This window comes from Dendrobates tinctorius, unplaced genomic scaffold (assembly GCF_039654945.1).
Source record: "Dendrobates tinctorius isolate UK_male_01 unplaced genomic scaffold, ASM3965494v1 ptg000093l, whole genome shotgun sequence".
Classification (NCBI taxonomy): domain Eukaryota; kingdom Metazoa; phylum Chordata; class Amphibia; order Anura; family Dendrobatidae; genus Dendrobates; species Dendrobates tinctorius.
In genome coordinates this window covers 3,076,284-3,093,408 of record NW_027361761.1, presented here as the reverse complement: position 1 = coordinate 3,093,408, position 17,125 = coordinate 3,076,284, and the positions used below count along the sequence as shown (strand labels likewise).

Genomic DNA, 17,125 nt, shown 5'->3' with positions numbered 1-17,125 from the left:
TTTTTACACAATTTATTTAAAATCTTATTTTATTTTTATTTCTTCCTAAAAACGGCACCACGCCTGTTCGCAGTCCATGTGTGGAATTACAGCTCAGGAGAGCTAAGGTACCCGACCTGAAAACCAAGTGTGGTGCCGTTTTTGTAAAACAAAGCAGCCATGTTTTCCTAGCCCTATGGAATTTGTCAGATGTTAGAAACCCCCAAATTATTGTTCTGGAGTGACTTTAATGGAGGTTGTCCCATATATGGACAATGATGGGAGTTGTGCAAATTGTGGGTATGCTAGAAATGTTGAGATGGCACACTTTGTTTCATTAAAAGGGGTTAAGGGCAGCAGAATCAGTCTTCTTCCCCCTCTGGCAGCCTAAAGTGTAGTCCCCTCATAATTCACCAGCAGAACGAATGCTACTGCAAAAGACTCTGCTCTTTCCCCGACAAGTAGGCCAGAAAGTGTCCTCTAATGGTTGTTCAAATCACTATGTATTGATCTGGACTAGCTTGTTACAAGCAGGGCTGTGGAGTCGGTAAGCCAAACCTGCGACTCCCGACTCCGACTCCTCAATTTCCCTTACACGGACTCCAACTCCCACATATATTGCTTATATTTAAGTGAAAAATGTATTGTAGTACAATGTGAACACCAGACATTTAATCATTTCTATCATCCAATAATCAAGACATTTAGATAGAACATAATATCTATTTATTGGAATACTACTTTAGAACACAAAAAACTGTAATAAATTGTAAATATGTAATACACTATGTAATATCGATTACATATATACAGTACAGACCAAAAGTTTGGACACACCTTCTCATTCAAAGAGTTTTCTTTATTTTCATGACTATGAAAATTGCAGATTCACTCTGAAGGCATCAAAACAATGAATTAACACATGTGGAATTATATAATTAACAAAAAAGTGTGAAACAACTGAAAATATGTCTTATATTCTAGGTTCTTCAAAGTAGCCACAGTTTGCTTTGATTACTTCTTTGCACACTCTTGGCATTCTCTTGATGAGCTTCAAGAGGTAGTCACCGGAAATGGTCTTCCAACAGTCTTGGAGTTCCCAGAGATGCTTAGCACTTGTTGGCCCTTTTGCCTTCACTCTGCGGTCCAGCTCACCCCAAACCATCCCGATTGGATTCAGGTCTGGTGACTGTGGAGGCCAGGTCATCTGGCGTAGCACCCCATCACTCTCCTTCTTGGTCAAATAGCCCTTACACAGCCTGGAGGTGTGTTTGGGGTCATTGTCCTGTTGCAAAATAAATGATGGTCCAACTAAACGCAAACCGGATGGAATAGCATGCCACTGCAAGATGCTGTGGTAGCCATGCTGGTTCAGAATGCCTTCAATTTTGAATAAATCCCCAACAGTGTCACCAGTAATGCCCCCCCACACCATCACACCTCCTCCTCCATGCTTCACAGTGGGAACCAGGCATGTAGAGTCCATCCGTTCACCTTTTCTGCGTCGCACAAAGACACGGTGGTTGGAACCAAAGATCTCAAATTTGGACTCATCAGACCAAAGCACAGATTTCCACTGGTCTAATGTCCATTCCTTGTGTTCTTTAGCCCAAACAAGTCTCTTCTGCTTGTGGCCTGTCCTTAGCAGTGGTTTCCTAGCAGCTATTTTACCATGAAGGCCTGCTGCACAAAGTCTCCTCTTAACAGTTGTTGAAGAGATGTGTCTGCTGCTAGAACTCTGTGTGGCATTGACCTGGTCTCTATTCTGAGCTGCTGTTAACCTGCTGTTTCTGAGGCTGGTGACTCGGATGAACTTATCCTCTTCAGCAGAGGTGACTCTTGGTCTTCCTTTCCTGGGGCAGTCCTCATGTGAGCCAGTTTCTTTGTAGCGCTTGATGGTTTTTGCCACTGCACTTGGGGACACTTTCAAAGTTTTCCCAATTTTTCGGACTGACTTACCTTCATTTCTTAGGCTATGTGCCCATGTAGCGTTTTAAAACGCTCACTAAAAACCGGACTCCTTCCCAGAAATCGTGCGTTTTTTTCCGCGCGATTTCACCGCGATTTTGCCGCGATTTTCGTGTGCGATATTCAAGCACTTTCCAAGCGATTTGAAGCATCGCTTGGAAAGTGATTGACAGGTTGGTCACACTTGTCAAACATAGTGTTTGACAAGTGTGACCAGGTTTTTACTATTGAGGCTGCCTATGCGGCATCAATAGTAAAAGATAGGATGTTAAAATGTTAAAAAAAATAAAAAATCGGGGTATATTTACCTTCCGGCGTCCCGCGCTGCCATCCCGGGCCTCAGCGTTCCCAGTAATGCCTTGCGAGACCTGTGATGACGTAGTCTCGTGTTACTATAGCGATCTCGCAAAACTACGTCATCACAGGGCCTTGCCGCAAGGCATTACTGGGAACGCTGAGGCCGGGAACGCAGCGCGGGACGATGGAAGGTAAATATACCCTGATTTTTTTATTTTTTATTCTTTTTTTTACAGGGGTATGGTACCCAGGGCCTGGAGGACAGTCTCCTCTCCTCCACACCGTGGGTACCAACCGCACATGAGACGCTAAACTTTGCGCATGGTGGGCATAGCCACATGCGGGAAGTAAGCGATTCTCATGCATTCCTATGGGTGCGGAATCGCGGCAATTCTTTGCGATTCCGCACAAAAGAATGAGCATGCTGCGATTTTTTCCGCGATGCGATTCCGCCGCGGAAAAAAGCGCAGCATTAGCACAGCATGTGCAGAATGCCATAGGAATGCATGGGGGGCGTTCTGTACACGATTTTTAAACGTTTTCGCGGCTATAACGCTTAAAAATCGCTACGTGGGCACACAGCCTTAAAGTAATGATGGCCACTCGTTTTTCTTAGCTGCTTTTTTCTTGCCATAATACAAATTCTAACAGTCTATTCAGTAGGACTATCAGCTGTGTATCCACCAGACTTCTGCACAACACAACTGATGGTCCCAACCCCAGTTATAAGGCAAGAAATCCCACTTATTAAACCTGACAGGGCACACCTGTGTGTCCCTGACTGGTGCTAAAAAAAATAAGGAGTGTTAGTCTGTGTGCTATCCGGCTTTCATTCTTTTTGGTACAGATATGATATGGATAGAAAGATATGGATAAATGGATATATAGATAGATAGAGCAGATTTCTAATCTGCTTTTGCTATTGAAAACATTATCTATGAGCTCAAAAACCTTTCAGGTGATGCGGTTGTTTTAAAAAGCTGATCGGCTTTTTGCAGCTGAAAAACGTATTCTCAAAAAACGCAGCAAAAACGCTGTGTGTGAATGTAGCCTTAGATCAGGAATATAACAGCCATTTATAGGACATTTCATAACTTTCCCAAATTCCTATGAAAAAATATTCAGCACATTCTGCATTGAACTACTGTACCCAATTTATTATATATTTTAGGAGTCGGAGTCGGTCCATTTTATACCGACTCCACAGCCCTAGAAACAAGAGTGCCTGAGCTTGTGTGACCATCATCACTCCACTTGTAATGTGCACTGTGAACACCAGGTGGTGGTGAAAGTAAATGTCATGTGTATGGAGGAGTCAGGAGAGAAACATTGTTTGGAGAGATGTATTAGCCGTATGTCTTCCTCATTGACTTCAGGTTTTTCATTCCATCCCATTGCCCCCGATGTACAACTAGAGGTAAGAAATGTCACCACCACTCTGTAGACTCCATAACTACAGGGTCCAGACCTCCTCTAGTATAACATCAGCACAGACACTGAGCCCCACTGGGAGCTTCATGGCCGAGCAGCTGCATGCAGCCGTACAACACCAAGCACAATGCCGAGCATCGGATGGAGTGGCGTAAAGCCGCCATCACTGGACTCTGGAGGAGACGTGTTCTGTGCAGTGACGGATCACACTTCTCTATCTGCATCTGGTGGAGGAGTCTGGGTTTGGTGATTCCAAGAGGACGTTACCCCCTGACTGTATTGTGCCCCCTGTACAGATGGTGGAGGAGGAGGATGCTCTGTCTGTTATCAGGGGTCGGCATTGGGCCCTTAGAGTGAAGTGAAATATTAATCCCTCCGCACAAGGCATTGAGGACAGTTGTAGCTTCAGCTTTGTGGGAACAGATTGGGGAAGACTCTTTTCTGTTCCCCATGACTGTGCACAGAGCACAAGGTCCATACAGGCATGGAGGGGAGAACATGAGCGGCTGCATAGAGCCCGGACCCCCAGCCTCATCCAACACCTATAATGGAGATTGTGAGTAGAGTTGAGTAAATTTGTTCGGATTCGGTTCCCAATACGATCGGCAGCGAATATTGTTTTTGCAATATTTGTTGAACACAGCCGAACGTCATTAGAGTCAATGCGAGTAGAAATTACCGAATATGTTCGGAACTGATCATCAAACATACATGCGGTGTGAATAGAGAACCAATATGGCACGAATATGGCAAATTCAGATTCTGCGACCAAATCCAAACAAATTCACTCAACTCTAAATGTGAGCCCGGCCGTCCCCCAACATCAGGGTCTGACCTCACAAATGTTCTTCTGCAGGAAGGGGCAAAAATTCCCAAAATCTTGTAGAAATCCTTCCCAGAAGAGCGGAGGCCCTTATATCTGCAGAGGATTGACTCCATATTGATGTCAATCGGTGTAGATGGAGGTCAGAAAAGCTCCTGAAGGTGGGATGTGGAGGGCACGCTTCTTATCCATATGTTAGGTCTGTATCTCGTATATAGACCACTTTTTATTGATGATTTAACGATGATCCTAGCGTGAAAATTTACCATAGCTCCCCCCCCCCCCCCCCATTATCTTCTCTAGGAAAGGACCTGTCTTGCCGCAGTGACACTGACCTCGCATGCATTTTTGGAAAACGAGAAAACGTCAAGAAGTCTCTTCAGGTAATGTAGTATTTTCCTGTACCGGGACGGTTGTCCCTTGTGTGTTTCCTCACCGATCAGTCTCATGTCCATTCATTAGGCTGCGTCCGTCTCACACGTATTAGTGGATGAGAGGTCCAGTCTGCAGTGTGAGAGCGGCACATGCCATCCGCTGTCTCATTACAGTGGCAGTATAAGGACTTGGGGCCTCCCCCCATCTCCCGCAGCGAGCCGGAAGGACGCTCCGCCGCCTCCCGCAGCGAGCCGGAAGGACGCTCCGCCGCCTCCCGCAGCGAGCCGGAAGGACGCTCCGCCGCCTCCCGCAGCGAGCCGGAAGGACGCTCCGCCGCCTCCCGCAGCGAGCCGGAAGGACGCTCCGCCGCCTCCCGCAGCGAGCCGGAAGGACGCTCCGCCGTCTCCCGCAGCGAGCCGGAAGGACGCTCCGCCGCCTCCCGCAGCGAGCCGGAAGGACGCTCCGCCGTCTCCCGCAGCGAGCCGGAAGGACGCTCCGCCGTCTCCCGCAGCGAGCCGGAAGGATCCCAGCTGCTGTAGGGAGCAGGAAAAGACCCTCCCCCGGCTGCTGTAGCGAGCATGAACCTTCTCCCGGTCCTGTAGCGAGGAGGCGTGACCCTCCCCAGTTCTTTGATTCCATCTCGACATCTCTGCTGCAGATTACACCTGACAACGGACAGTGAACATTAACTTTCACAGAAGGAAGACTTAATGATCAGCATTTTTGGATAATTTTCTGGGTGTTAGACCACATTACTTTTTTTTTGTGTGTGTTTGGGTTGTAGCATAATAAGCTGTGTGACCATTGATGGGCAAACAGAGGGCGCCGAGCCGGCTAGGTGCATCCAATGCAGCGATCGGTCATCTGTTGGTTTAAGCCATCACCTGCTGGTTACAGCCATCACCTGCTGCAGGTGGAGTGGGCTTGGCTCCTGCTTTTCCCGTCAACATTTACCTCTCTAGGTGGGAATTACAACCTGCCAGCAGAGTATGGACAGTGTGGTGCAGGAGTGAAGGGGAATGAACCCAGTAAACTAGGTTATGTGGGAAGCCACATCACTGCAGGGAGGTTACACAAGGAGACGTCCCCACACCCGTCACACTGGGCTACGGACCAGTGCTGCTTATACCCCTGTGAGCGGTCATACACTGATACGAGCCTGCACCAGTGCTGCTCATACCCCTGCTAGCGGTCATACACTGATACGAGCCTGCACTAGTGCTGCTCATACTCCGTGAGCGGTCATACACTGATACGAGCCTGCACCAGTGCTGCTCATACCCCTGCTAGCGGTCATACACTGATACGAGCCTGCACTAGTGCTGCTCATACTCCGTGAGCGGTCATACACTGATACGGGCCTGCACTAGTGCTGCTCATACTCCGTGAGCGGTCATACACTGATACGAGCCTGCACCAGTGCTGCTCATACCCCTGCGACCGGTCATACACTGATACGAGCCTGCACTAGTGCTGCTCATACCCCTGCGAGCGGTCATACACTGATACGAGCCTGCAATAGTGCTGCTCATACCCCTGCGAGTGGTCACACTAATACGAGCCTGCACCAGTGCTGCTCATACCCCTGTGAGCGGTCATACACTGATACGAGCCTGCTCCAGTGCTGCTCATACCCCTGCGAGCGGTCATACACTGATACGAGCCTGCACTAGTGCTGCTTATACCCCTGTGAGCGGTCATACACTGATATGAGCCTGCACCAGTGCTGCTCATACCCCTGCTAGCGGTCATACACTGATATTAGCCTGCACCACTGCTGCTCATACCCCTGCTAGCGGTCATACACTGATACGAGCCTGCACTAGTGCTGCTGATACCCCTGTGAGCGGTCATACACTGATATGAGCCTGCACCAGTGCTGCTCATACCCCTGCGAGCGGTCATACACTGATACGAGCCTGCACCAGTTCTGCTCATACCCCTGCTAGCGGTCATACACTGATATGAGCCTGCACCAGTGCTGCTCATACCCCTGTGAGCGGTCATACACTGATATGAGCCTGCACCAGTGCTGCTCATACCCCTGCTAGCGGTCATACACTGATATTAGCCTGCACCAGTGCTGCTCATACCCCTGTGAGCGGTCATACACTGATATGAGCCTGCACCAGTGCTGCTCATACCCCTGCGAGCGGTCATACACTGATACGAGCCTGCACCAGTGCTGCTCATACCCCTGCTAGCGGTCATACACTGATATGAGCCTGCACCAGTGCTGCTCATACCCCTGTGAGCGGTCATACACTGATATGAGCCTGCACCAGTGCTGCTCATACCCCTGCTAGCGGTCATACACTGATATTAGCCTGCACCACTGCTGCTCATACCCCTGCTAGCGGTCATACACTGATACGAGCCTGCACTAGTGCTGCTGATACCCCTGTGAGCGGTCATACACTGATATGAGCCTGCACCACTGCTGCTCATACCCCTGCGAGCGGTCATACACTGATACGAGCCTGCACCAGTGCTGCTCATACCCCTGCGAGCGGTCATACACTGATATGAGCCTGCACCAGTGCTGCTCATACCCCTGCGAGCGGTCATACACTGATACGAGCCTGCACCAGTGCTGCTCATACCCCTGCTAGCGGTCATACACTGATACAAGCCTGCACTAGTGCTGCTCATACTCCGTGAGCGGTCATACACTGATACGAGCCTGCTCCAGTGCTGCTCATACCCCTGCGAGCGGTCATAAACTGATACGAGCCTGCACCAGTGCTGCTCATACCCCTACGAGCGGTCATACACTGATACGAGCCTGCACCACTGCTGCTCATACCCCTGAGAGAGGTCATACACTGATACGAGCCTGCACCAGTGCTGCTCATACCCCTGAGAGCGGTCATACACTAATACGAGCCTGTACTAGTGCTGCTCATACCCCTACGAGCGGTCATACACTGATACGAGCCTGCTCCAGTGCTGCTCATAGCCTTGCGAGCGGTCATACACTGATACGAGCCTGCACCAGTGCTGCTCATACCCCTGCGAGCGGTCATACACTGATACGAGCCTGCACCAGTGCTGCTCATACCCCTACGAGCGGTCATACACTGATACGAGCCTGCTCCAGTGCTGCTCATACCCCTGAGAGAGGTCATACACTGATACGAGCCTGCACCAGTGCTGCTCATACCCCTGAGAGCGGTCATACACTAATACGAGCCTGTACTAGTGCTGCTCATACCCCTGCGAGTGGTCACACTAATACGAGCCTGCACCAGTGCTGCTCATAACCCTGTGAGCGGTCATACACTGATACGAGCCTGCACCAGTGCTGCTCATACCCCTACGAGCGGTCATACACTGATATGAGCCTGCACCAGTGCTGCTCATACCCCTGCTAGCGGTCATACACTGATACGAGCCTGCACCAGTGCCGCTCATACTCCTGAGAGCGGTCATACACTGATACGAGCCCTGCACTAGTGCTGCTCATACCCCTGAGAGCGGTCATACACTGATACGAGCCTGCACCAGTGCTGCTCATACCCCTGAGAGCGGTCATACACTGATACGAGCCTGCACCAGTGCTGCTCATACCCCTGCGACCGGTCATACACTGATACGAGCCTGCACCAGTGCTGCTCATACCCCTGCTAGCGGTCATACACTGATACGAGCCTGCACCAGTGCTGCTCATACCCCTGCTAGCGGTCATACACCGATACGAGCCTGCACCAGTGCTGCTCATACCCCTGCGACCGGTCATACACCGATACGAGCCTGCACCAGTGCTGCTCATACCCCTGAAAGCGGTCATACACTGATACGAGCCTGCACCAGTGCTGCTACAAGTGATCACTACAGCTTCATCCTCAACAAGGTTTCCATTCACTGCCAGCAAGCAAAGCTCCTGAAAATGGTAAGAAATGGAAATGCAAAGTATGTTATAAAGTTGCAAGACATTACTAGTGAAGCTACATCAGTGACTGATTGTAATGGGCTACAAGTGAGCTCTGGTGGTCTGCAGACGCCTGTGTCAGCGTCACCGTGGGTCGTGCCATTCATTGGCATGAAGCCGAGGTGGTGCTGACGATCGCCGGCGTCTCTGGCATTGGGGATGTAATGGTTGATCGCCGATCAGCCTTTTCTCCAGCGGCTGGATACCTGCTCAGTCATCTCCTGCTCCGCTCGGACAGGTGGAGCCGGGCGTGGTAACCCGTTTTGACATAGGGTTTGTTTTTCTTGCACTGGAAATCTTTGCATAGTTTTCTAAGTGCTTAATGTGACAGACGTGATGCACATCGGCCCTTACCGGAGAGGTCAGTTGTGTAATACCCATGTTGCACCATACCCGCACCTGGCCCTGAGACGGCATGCACCGCGCTGCGTCCAGATGCACCCGGCCTATTAATTCTCCCTTCCGATATGTGACTCTGGGCTGCGTAGGCTGCATGGGGCCATCATCTCTGGGGGTCATTTCATTACTCATGATAGATGAGGCTTTGGATGCTGCGTAGGAAATCTCTCCACGGCTCATAACCGTTTCTATGCCTGTATGTGACGAGGAGGCTTTGGTCTGGTACGGCGCTGTTGGAGGCACAGCCTTGGATGGATGTGAGCAGGTAAAATAGTGTCTAAAGGGTGTGACTGTTCAAACCGAGCATAGGCATTCTGAGCAGCATTGGCAAGAGCAAGCAGTTCTAGGCACCTTTCCACCTGCCTAATCTATCTCGCCCTGCCTCTGACTCCTGTATAGAGCTGTCAGTCAAGGAAAAGGAAGGCAGAGATGTATGCCAAACAAGGAGGTGAGAAGTGTGCACCGAGCTGTGAAACCGTATGAACCGAGCGCTTCTGCTTGGTTTGAACAGTCATTTTAGTGCTGACAGACACCCTTTAACCTTTAACATTCTCATAATTGAGTCCAGGCTTTTTTTTTTTTTTTGTACCTTTCGATTAATCTATTTGTCAACCAGACAAAGCAGCAAAAGAACGAGAAGAAAACAAGAGGGGGAAGGAGGGAGATGGAGCTGAAATGGGTTCACATTGAGCACGACCTTCACTGATGTATCCAAGCGTCCATGCTTTTCCTGGCAAAGCCGTGTAAACAATCGAAGCCCAAACAAGGACCCGACCCCACCAATGTCACGTTTGATGCATCTTTTGATGCTTTTTTTCTGGCCTTGCACCACCCCTTGGGTTTGACACTTTTTTTCCCCAGATAATTTTTTTGGTACAATATTATGGCCTTTTTCCCAAAATAGCCCTCATTCCATTTTCCTCTAACCCCGCCCACTTGTCAAAATAGCCACAAAAAGCCTCTAACGCACATAATACCCTTGAAAACATGATGAGACATTCGCTGAAACCTGCCACATTTTAACCCTTTTTTTCTCCGCACTGAAGGCCCCACTCACTTACCAGGCCGCTAATTAAGAATAATGGTGACTGCCATCAAGGATATAATATCAAAGCTTTCAATCCTTATTGGTTACACAGTCCCAGAAGGGTCTGAATATTTTTGCAATCCCACCAAATCTTCTGTCAAGGCAGAGGCCTCTTACTTAGAACTTCTCTGCAGATCCCGTTTGTTTCTGGGGGAGTCCACAGTCGTAGCTGATAAAGTTGTTCCCGGCTAATTAATTTCTTGGAGAGCCTGCTGCGGCCATGTTTAATCTTGTGATTCATGAAGGCTCCGTGGCCTCCATAACCTTCCTCCTACCTCTCATTTGCAAACAATACAGCGCAGCAGAGCTGGACGCTAAACTGGACACCTATACGTATTTATGGGAAATGTACTATTTCCACTCAATATTTCAGATCAATTCAGTTGTGTGTCTGCTACTCCAGAGAAAGCGGAATCCAAATTCTGGTGAGACCTGACTGTACTGAGGAGTGTGACTGCGTACTAGGAAAGTACCAAGAGGTAATACTGGGGATTTACTATATATTACTGATCCTGAGTTACATCCTGTATTATACTCCAGAGCTGCACTCACTATTCTGCTGGTGCAGTCACTGTGTACATACATTACATTACTGATCCTGAGTCACATCCTGTATTATACTCCAGAGCTGCACTCACTATTCTGCTGGTGCAGTCACTGTGTACACACATTACATTACTGATCCTGAGTTACATCCTGTATTATACTCCAGAGCTGCACTCACTATTCTGCTGATACAGTCACTGTGTACATACATTACATTACTGATCCTGAGTTACATCCTGTATTATACTCCAGAGCTGCACTCACTATTCTGCTGGTGCAGTCACTGTGTACATACATTACTGATCCTGAGTTACATCCTGTATTATACCCCATAGCTGCACTCACTATTCTGCTGGTGCAGTCACTGTGTACATACATTACATTACTGATCCTGAGTCACATCCTGTATTATACTCCAGAGCTGCACTCACTATTCTGCTGGTGCAGTCACTGTGTACATACATTACATTACTGATCCTGAGTTACATCCTGTATTATACTCCAGAGCTGCACTCACTATTCTGCTGGTGTAGTCACTGTGTACATACATTACATTACTGATCCTGAGTTACATCCTGTATTATACTCCAGAGCTGCACTCACTATTCTGCTGGTGTAGTCACTGTGTACACACATTACATTACTGATCCTGAGTTACCTCCTGTATTATACCCCAGAGCTGCACTCACTATTCTGCTGGTGTAGTCACTGTGTACATGCATTACATTACTGATCCTGAGTTACCTCCTGTATTATACTCCAGAGCTGCACTCACTATTCTGCTGGTGCAGTCACTGTGTACACACATTACATTACTGATCCCGAGTTACCTCCTGTATTATACCCCAGAGCTGCACTCACTATTCTGCTGGTGCAGTGACTGTGTACACACATTACATTACTGATCCTGAGTTACATCCTGTATTATACTTCAGAGCTGCACTCACTATTCTGCTGATACAGTCACTGTGTGCATACATTACATTACTGATCCTGAGTTACATCCTGTATTATACTCCAGAGCTGCACTCACTATTCTGCTGATACAGTCACTGTGTACATACATTACATTACTGATCCTGAGTTACATCCTGTATTATACTCCAGAGCTGCACTCACTATTCTGCTGATACAGTCACTGTGTACATACATTACATTACTGATCCTGAGTTACATCCTGTATTATACTCCAGAGCTGCACTCACTATTCTGCTGGTGCAGTCACTGTGTACATACATTACATTACTGATCCTGAGTTACCTCCTGTATTATACCCCCGAGCTGCACTCACTATTCTGCTGGTGCAGTCCCTCTGTACATACTTTACACAGCCAGTACCACCACAATCACATGGCTGACATGTATATCTGTAGAACACGCTGTTGATCTCCCTGGGCAATAAAGAATCTCTCTAACTCCCAAATCTACTGTTGAGGGGGATTCGGAGTTTCCTTATTGGAGGATCCCACTGAAATGAGTGAAGTTTCGTCTGTGCATGGAGTCTGGGATCGGGGACCCTCTCAGATCCGGACAGTGTCCTCACCCCTCGGTGCCGGTGGCTTTCCCTCACCATCAATTATAGAGCTGCCATCGCTGTATCTCTGAGGCTTATTTTTTTATAGATGTCTACATTTCCGTTGTGTGAGTCCCTGGAGAGCTGGAAATAAACTTGTAAAAGTTCATGATGTGCAGATCACCAGTTACTGCCTCATAAATGTAATCCCGCTGATTGAGCTGCTGCACTTGGCTCCGCTGACCTGAGCAGACACGTACCGGTGTGACTGCGCCTCTCCGGGACGCACCGGCCTGGACATTACCTGTGTCTGTGCGGGGATGGGGTAAGCGTGCCGGGGCTTGTAGGACTCTAAATCACAGCGCACATTGCAGACACAAGAAGTGTTGAAATATATAATGGTCCTATTATCCTCTAGCAGCCGACATTTATAGGTTCTCCATCAAGAGCCAGAAATGTATACATCACGTATGTGAAATATTACAGCGGCCGGCTGTATAATTATGTGCAAGAAGCTGTAAAAGTGATGGAGGTGACTGGTGTGTAACAACATGGAAGGATGTGTGACTGTTGCGGACGAGGGGCCCGGGTCACCACAAGGTTATATTTTAGGGTCTCGCTTTCCAACTCATTTTGTCTCCGACGTTCGCTCCTTCTGTGCCACTTCCACCTCTCCGCCACTGCCTTTTCTACCTCCTCTCCCCACTGCCTCCTCTCCGTCACTGCCTCCTCTACCTCCTGTCCACCACTGCCTCCTCTACCTCCTCTCCCCACTGCCTCCTCTACCTCCTCTCCCCACTGCCTACTCTACCTCCTCTCCCCACTGCCTCCTCTACCTCCTCTCCCCACTGCCTCCTCTACCTCCTCTCCGTTACTGCCTCCTCCACCTCCTCTCCGCCACGGCCTCCTCCACCGCCTCTCCGCCACTGCCTCCTCCACCTCCTCTCCGCCACTGCCTCCTCTACCTCCTCTCCGCCACGGCCTCCTCCACCTCCTCTCCGCCACGGCCTCCTCCACCTCTTCTCCGCCACTGCCTCCTCCACCTCCTCTCCGCCACGGCCTCCTCCACCTCCTCTCCGCCACGGCCTCCTCCACCTCCTCTCCGCCACGGCCTCCTCCACCTCCTCTCCGCCACGGCCTCCTCCACCTCCTCTCCGCCACGGCCTCCTCCACCTCCTCTCCGCCACGGCCTCCTCCACCTCCTCTCCGCCACGGCCTCCTCTACCTCCTTTCCGCCACTACCTCCTCTCCGCCACGGCCTCCTCCACCTCCTCTCCGCCACGGCCTCCTCCACCTCCTCTCCGCCACGGCCTCCTCCACCTCCTCTCCGCCACGGCCTCCTCTACCTCCTCTCCGCCACGGCCTCCTCCACCTCCTCTCCGCCACGGCCTCCTCCACCTCTTCTCCGCCACTGCCTCCTCCACCTCCTCTCCGCCACTGCCTCCTCCACCTCTTCTCCGCCACGGCCTCCTCCACCTCCTCTCCGCCACTGCCTCCTCCACCTCCTCTCCGCCACGGCCTCCTCCACCTCCTCTCCGCCACGGCCTCCTCCACCTCCTCTCCGCCACGGCCTCCTCCACCTCCTCTCCGCCACGGCCTCCTCCACCTCCTCTCCGCCACGGCCTCCTCTACCTCCTTTCCGCCACTACCTCCTCTCCGCCACGGCCTCCTCCACCTCCTCTCCGCCACGGCCTCCTCCACCTCCTCTCCGCCACGGCCTCCTCCACCTCCTCTCCGCCACGGCCTCCTCCACCTCCTCTCCGCCACGGCCTCCTCCACCTCCTCTCCGCCACTGCCTCCTCCACCTCCTCTCCGCCACTGCCTCCTCCACCTCCTCTCCGCCACTGCCTCCTCCATCTCCTCTCCGCCACGGCCTCCTCCATCTCCTCTCCGCCACGGCCTCCTCCACCTCCTGTCCGCCACGGCCTCCTCCACCTCCTGTCCGCCACGGCCTCCTCCACCTCCTGTCCGCCACGGCCTCCTCCACCTCCTGTCCGCCACGGCCTCCTCCACCGCCTCTCCGCCACGGCCTCCTCCACCGCCTCTCCGCCACGGCCTCCTCCACCGCCTCTCCGCCACGGCCTCCTCCACCGCCTCTCTGCCACGGCCTCCTCCACCGCCTCTCTGCCACGGCCTCCTCCACCTCCTCTCCGCCACGGCCTCCTCCACCTCCTCTCCGCCACGGCCTCCTCCACCTCCTCTCCGCCACGGCCTCCTCCACCTTCTCTCCGCCACGGCCTCCTCCACCTCCTCTCCGCCACTGCCTCCTCCATCTCCTCTCCGCCACGGCCTCCTCCATCTCCTCTCCGCCACGGCCTCCTCCACCTCCTGTCCGCCACGGCCTCCTCCACCTCCTGTCCGCCACGGCCTCCTCCACCGCCTCTCCGCCACGGCCTCCTCCACCGCCTCTCCGCCACGGCCTCCTCCACCGCCTCTCCGCCACGGCCTCCTCCACCGCCTCTCCGCCACGGCCTCCTCCACCTCCTCTCCGCCACTGCCTCCTCTACCTCCTCTCCGCCACGGCCTCCTCCACCTCCTCTCCGCCACGGCCTCCTCCACCTCCTCTCCGCCACGGCCTCCTCCACCTCCTCTCCGCCACGGCCTCCTCCACCTCCTCTCCGCCACGGCCTCCTCCACCTCCTCTCCGCCACGGCCTCCTCCACCGCCTCTCCGCCACTGCCTTTTCTACCTCCTCTCCGCCACTGCCTTTTTCTACCTCCTCTCCGCCACTGCCTCCTCTACCTCCTCTTCGCCACTGCCTCCTCTACCTCCTCTTCGCCACGGCGTCCTCCACCTCCTCTCCGCCACGACTTCCTCCAACGCCTCTCCGTCACTGCCTCCATCTTTCCCCGTCTGCATCTTTCTCTACTCTGCCAAAGCCAATGTAGAGTAGTAATAGTGACTGTAGGAACGATGTCTTTCACTAACAGGATAGGTTTTCTCTTTCTCCTCCATGGAGCTGAAATCCTGGAAAACATTGGAGAATCTTTTGAAGCAAGTGTCCTTCACTGCTGAGTATTCGGTGCAGTGTATCAGTAGATGGGTCTCCTCCTCCAGGTCACAATGTTGGCCCAGTCTGTCTCCCCTGGACTTGTAGTTCTGTCCGTGCTGGCCGGACTTGGTGGCCAGATTGTGGGCACTGAGTCTATACCGGCTCAGGATCTGGTGGTCTCTGGGGTCCGATAGTTTCTCTGGATATGGAGCCAGTCTGTAGTTTCTCCGTAGACTCCGGTACATGGTCAGTTTCTGTGAGGTGATGATATGGGTCTTCCAGGCTCCGACATACCTCTCCTGGTCCTCGTCTATCATGTTTCTGATTCTGGCTTTTGTGAAGCTGCTTTGGTTGGTGTTTTGGCCAGGATGGGTTTCAATGATTGGTTCCAGGGTTCCTGTTTCGCTTGAACTACCTACATGTAGCAGGGCTTTATGATGATGGAAGGTTGGACTGCTATGATGTTAGGGGAGCCCAGAATAACCGCACACTCATCTGGACTGCTACGTGTAGAGGGAGTGTACGCGCTTTTTGTCCTTGCGCTGGCGCGCTCTGTCAGTGCCCCCGCGCGCGCTCTGTCAGTGCCCCCGCGCGCGCTCTGTCAGTGCCCCCGCGCGCGCTCTGTCAGTGCCCCCGCGCGCGCTCTGTCAGTGCCCCCGCGCGCGCTCTGTCAGTGCCCCCGCGCGCGCTCTGTCAGTGCCCCCGCGCGCGCTCTGTCAGTGCCCCCGCGCGCGCTCTGTCAGTGCCCCCGCGCGCGCTCTGTCAGTGCCCCCGCGCGCGCTCTGTCAGTGCCCCCGCGCGCGCTCTGTCAGTGCCCCCGCGCGCGCTCTGTCAGTGCCCCCCCCGCGCGCTCTGTCAGTGCCCCCCCCCGCGCGCTCTGTCAGTGCCCCCCCCGCGCGCTCTGTCAGTGCCCCCCCCCCCCGCGCGCTCTGTCAGTGCCCCCCCCCCCGCGCGCTCTGTCAGTGCCCCCCCCCCGCGCGCTCTGTCAGTGCCCCCCCCCCGCGCGCTCTGTCAGTGCCCCCCCCCGCGCGCTCTGTCAGTGCCCCCCCCCGCGCGCTCTGTCAGTGCCCCCCCCCCGCGCGCTCTGTCAGTGCCCCCCCCGCGCGCTCTGTCAGTGCCCCCCCCCGCGCGCTCTGTCAGTGCCCCCCCCCGCGCGCTCTGTCAGTGCCCCCCCCCGCGCTCTGTCAGTGCCCCCCCCCCGCGCGCTCTGTCAGTGCCCCCCCCCCCCGCGCGCTCTGTCAGTGCCCCCCCCGCGCGCTCTGTCAGTGCCCCCCCCCGCGCGCTCTGTCAGTGCCCCCCCCCCCCGCGCGCTCTGTCAGTGCCCCCCCCCCGCGCGCTCTGTCAGTGCCCCCCCCCGCGCGCTCTGTCAGTGCCCCCCCCCCGCGCGCTCTGTCAGTGCCCCCCCCCCCCGCGCGCTCTGTCAGTGCCCCCCCTCGCGCGCTCTGTCAGTGCCCCCCCTCGCGCGCTCTGTCAGTGCCCCCCCCCCGCGCGCTCTGTCAGTGCCCCCCCCGCTCCCCATCTGATTACCAGGGGGAGCCACAGAGATGACTATGATTTGTTGCTGGCGCTCCACAATCCTGTGCTATTAATGCTGGTGCCCGCCAGACCTCAGGGCTTCTCCTCCATGTGGCGGGCTGGACATGATGCACACCCCGGCCGCTGTCTGCCTCTGGCCATCTATATATTTTTTGTAATCCGGACATTTCCTTCCTCTGTCCAGCTGTGCTTCCTGCTCAGACCTTATCATAAGGGAAAGGCTGACGGGCCGCACAGGGGCCTGACCC

At 53.2% G+C, this 17,125-nt stretch overlaps 1 protein-coding gene across 2 annotated transcripts in view; it reads left to right on the top strand.

Annotated features, from left to right (window-relative positions):
* The window catches only part of PINX1 (PIN2 (TERF1) interacting telomerase inhibitor 1), a 131,563-nt gene that overhangs the window by 34,753 nt on the left and 79,685 nt on the right, over positions 1–17,125 (top strand). For both annotated transcript variants that reach the window (XM_073586368.1, XM_073586370.1), the window contains exon 6: positions 4,802–4,881. In XM_073586368.1, coding sequence (XP_073442469.1) covers positions 4,802–4,881 — 80 coding nt within the window. The remainder of the gene's footprint in view (positions 1–4,801; positions 4,882–17,125) is intronic.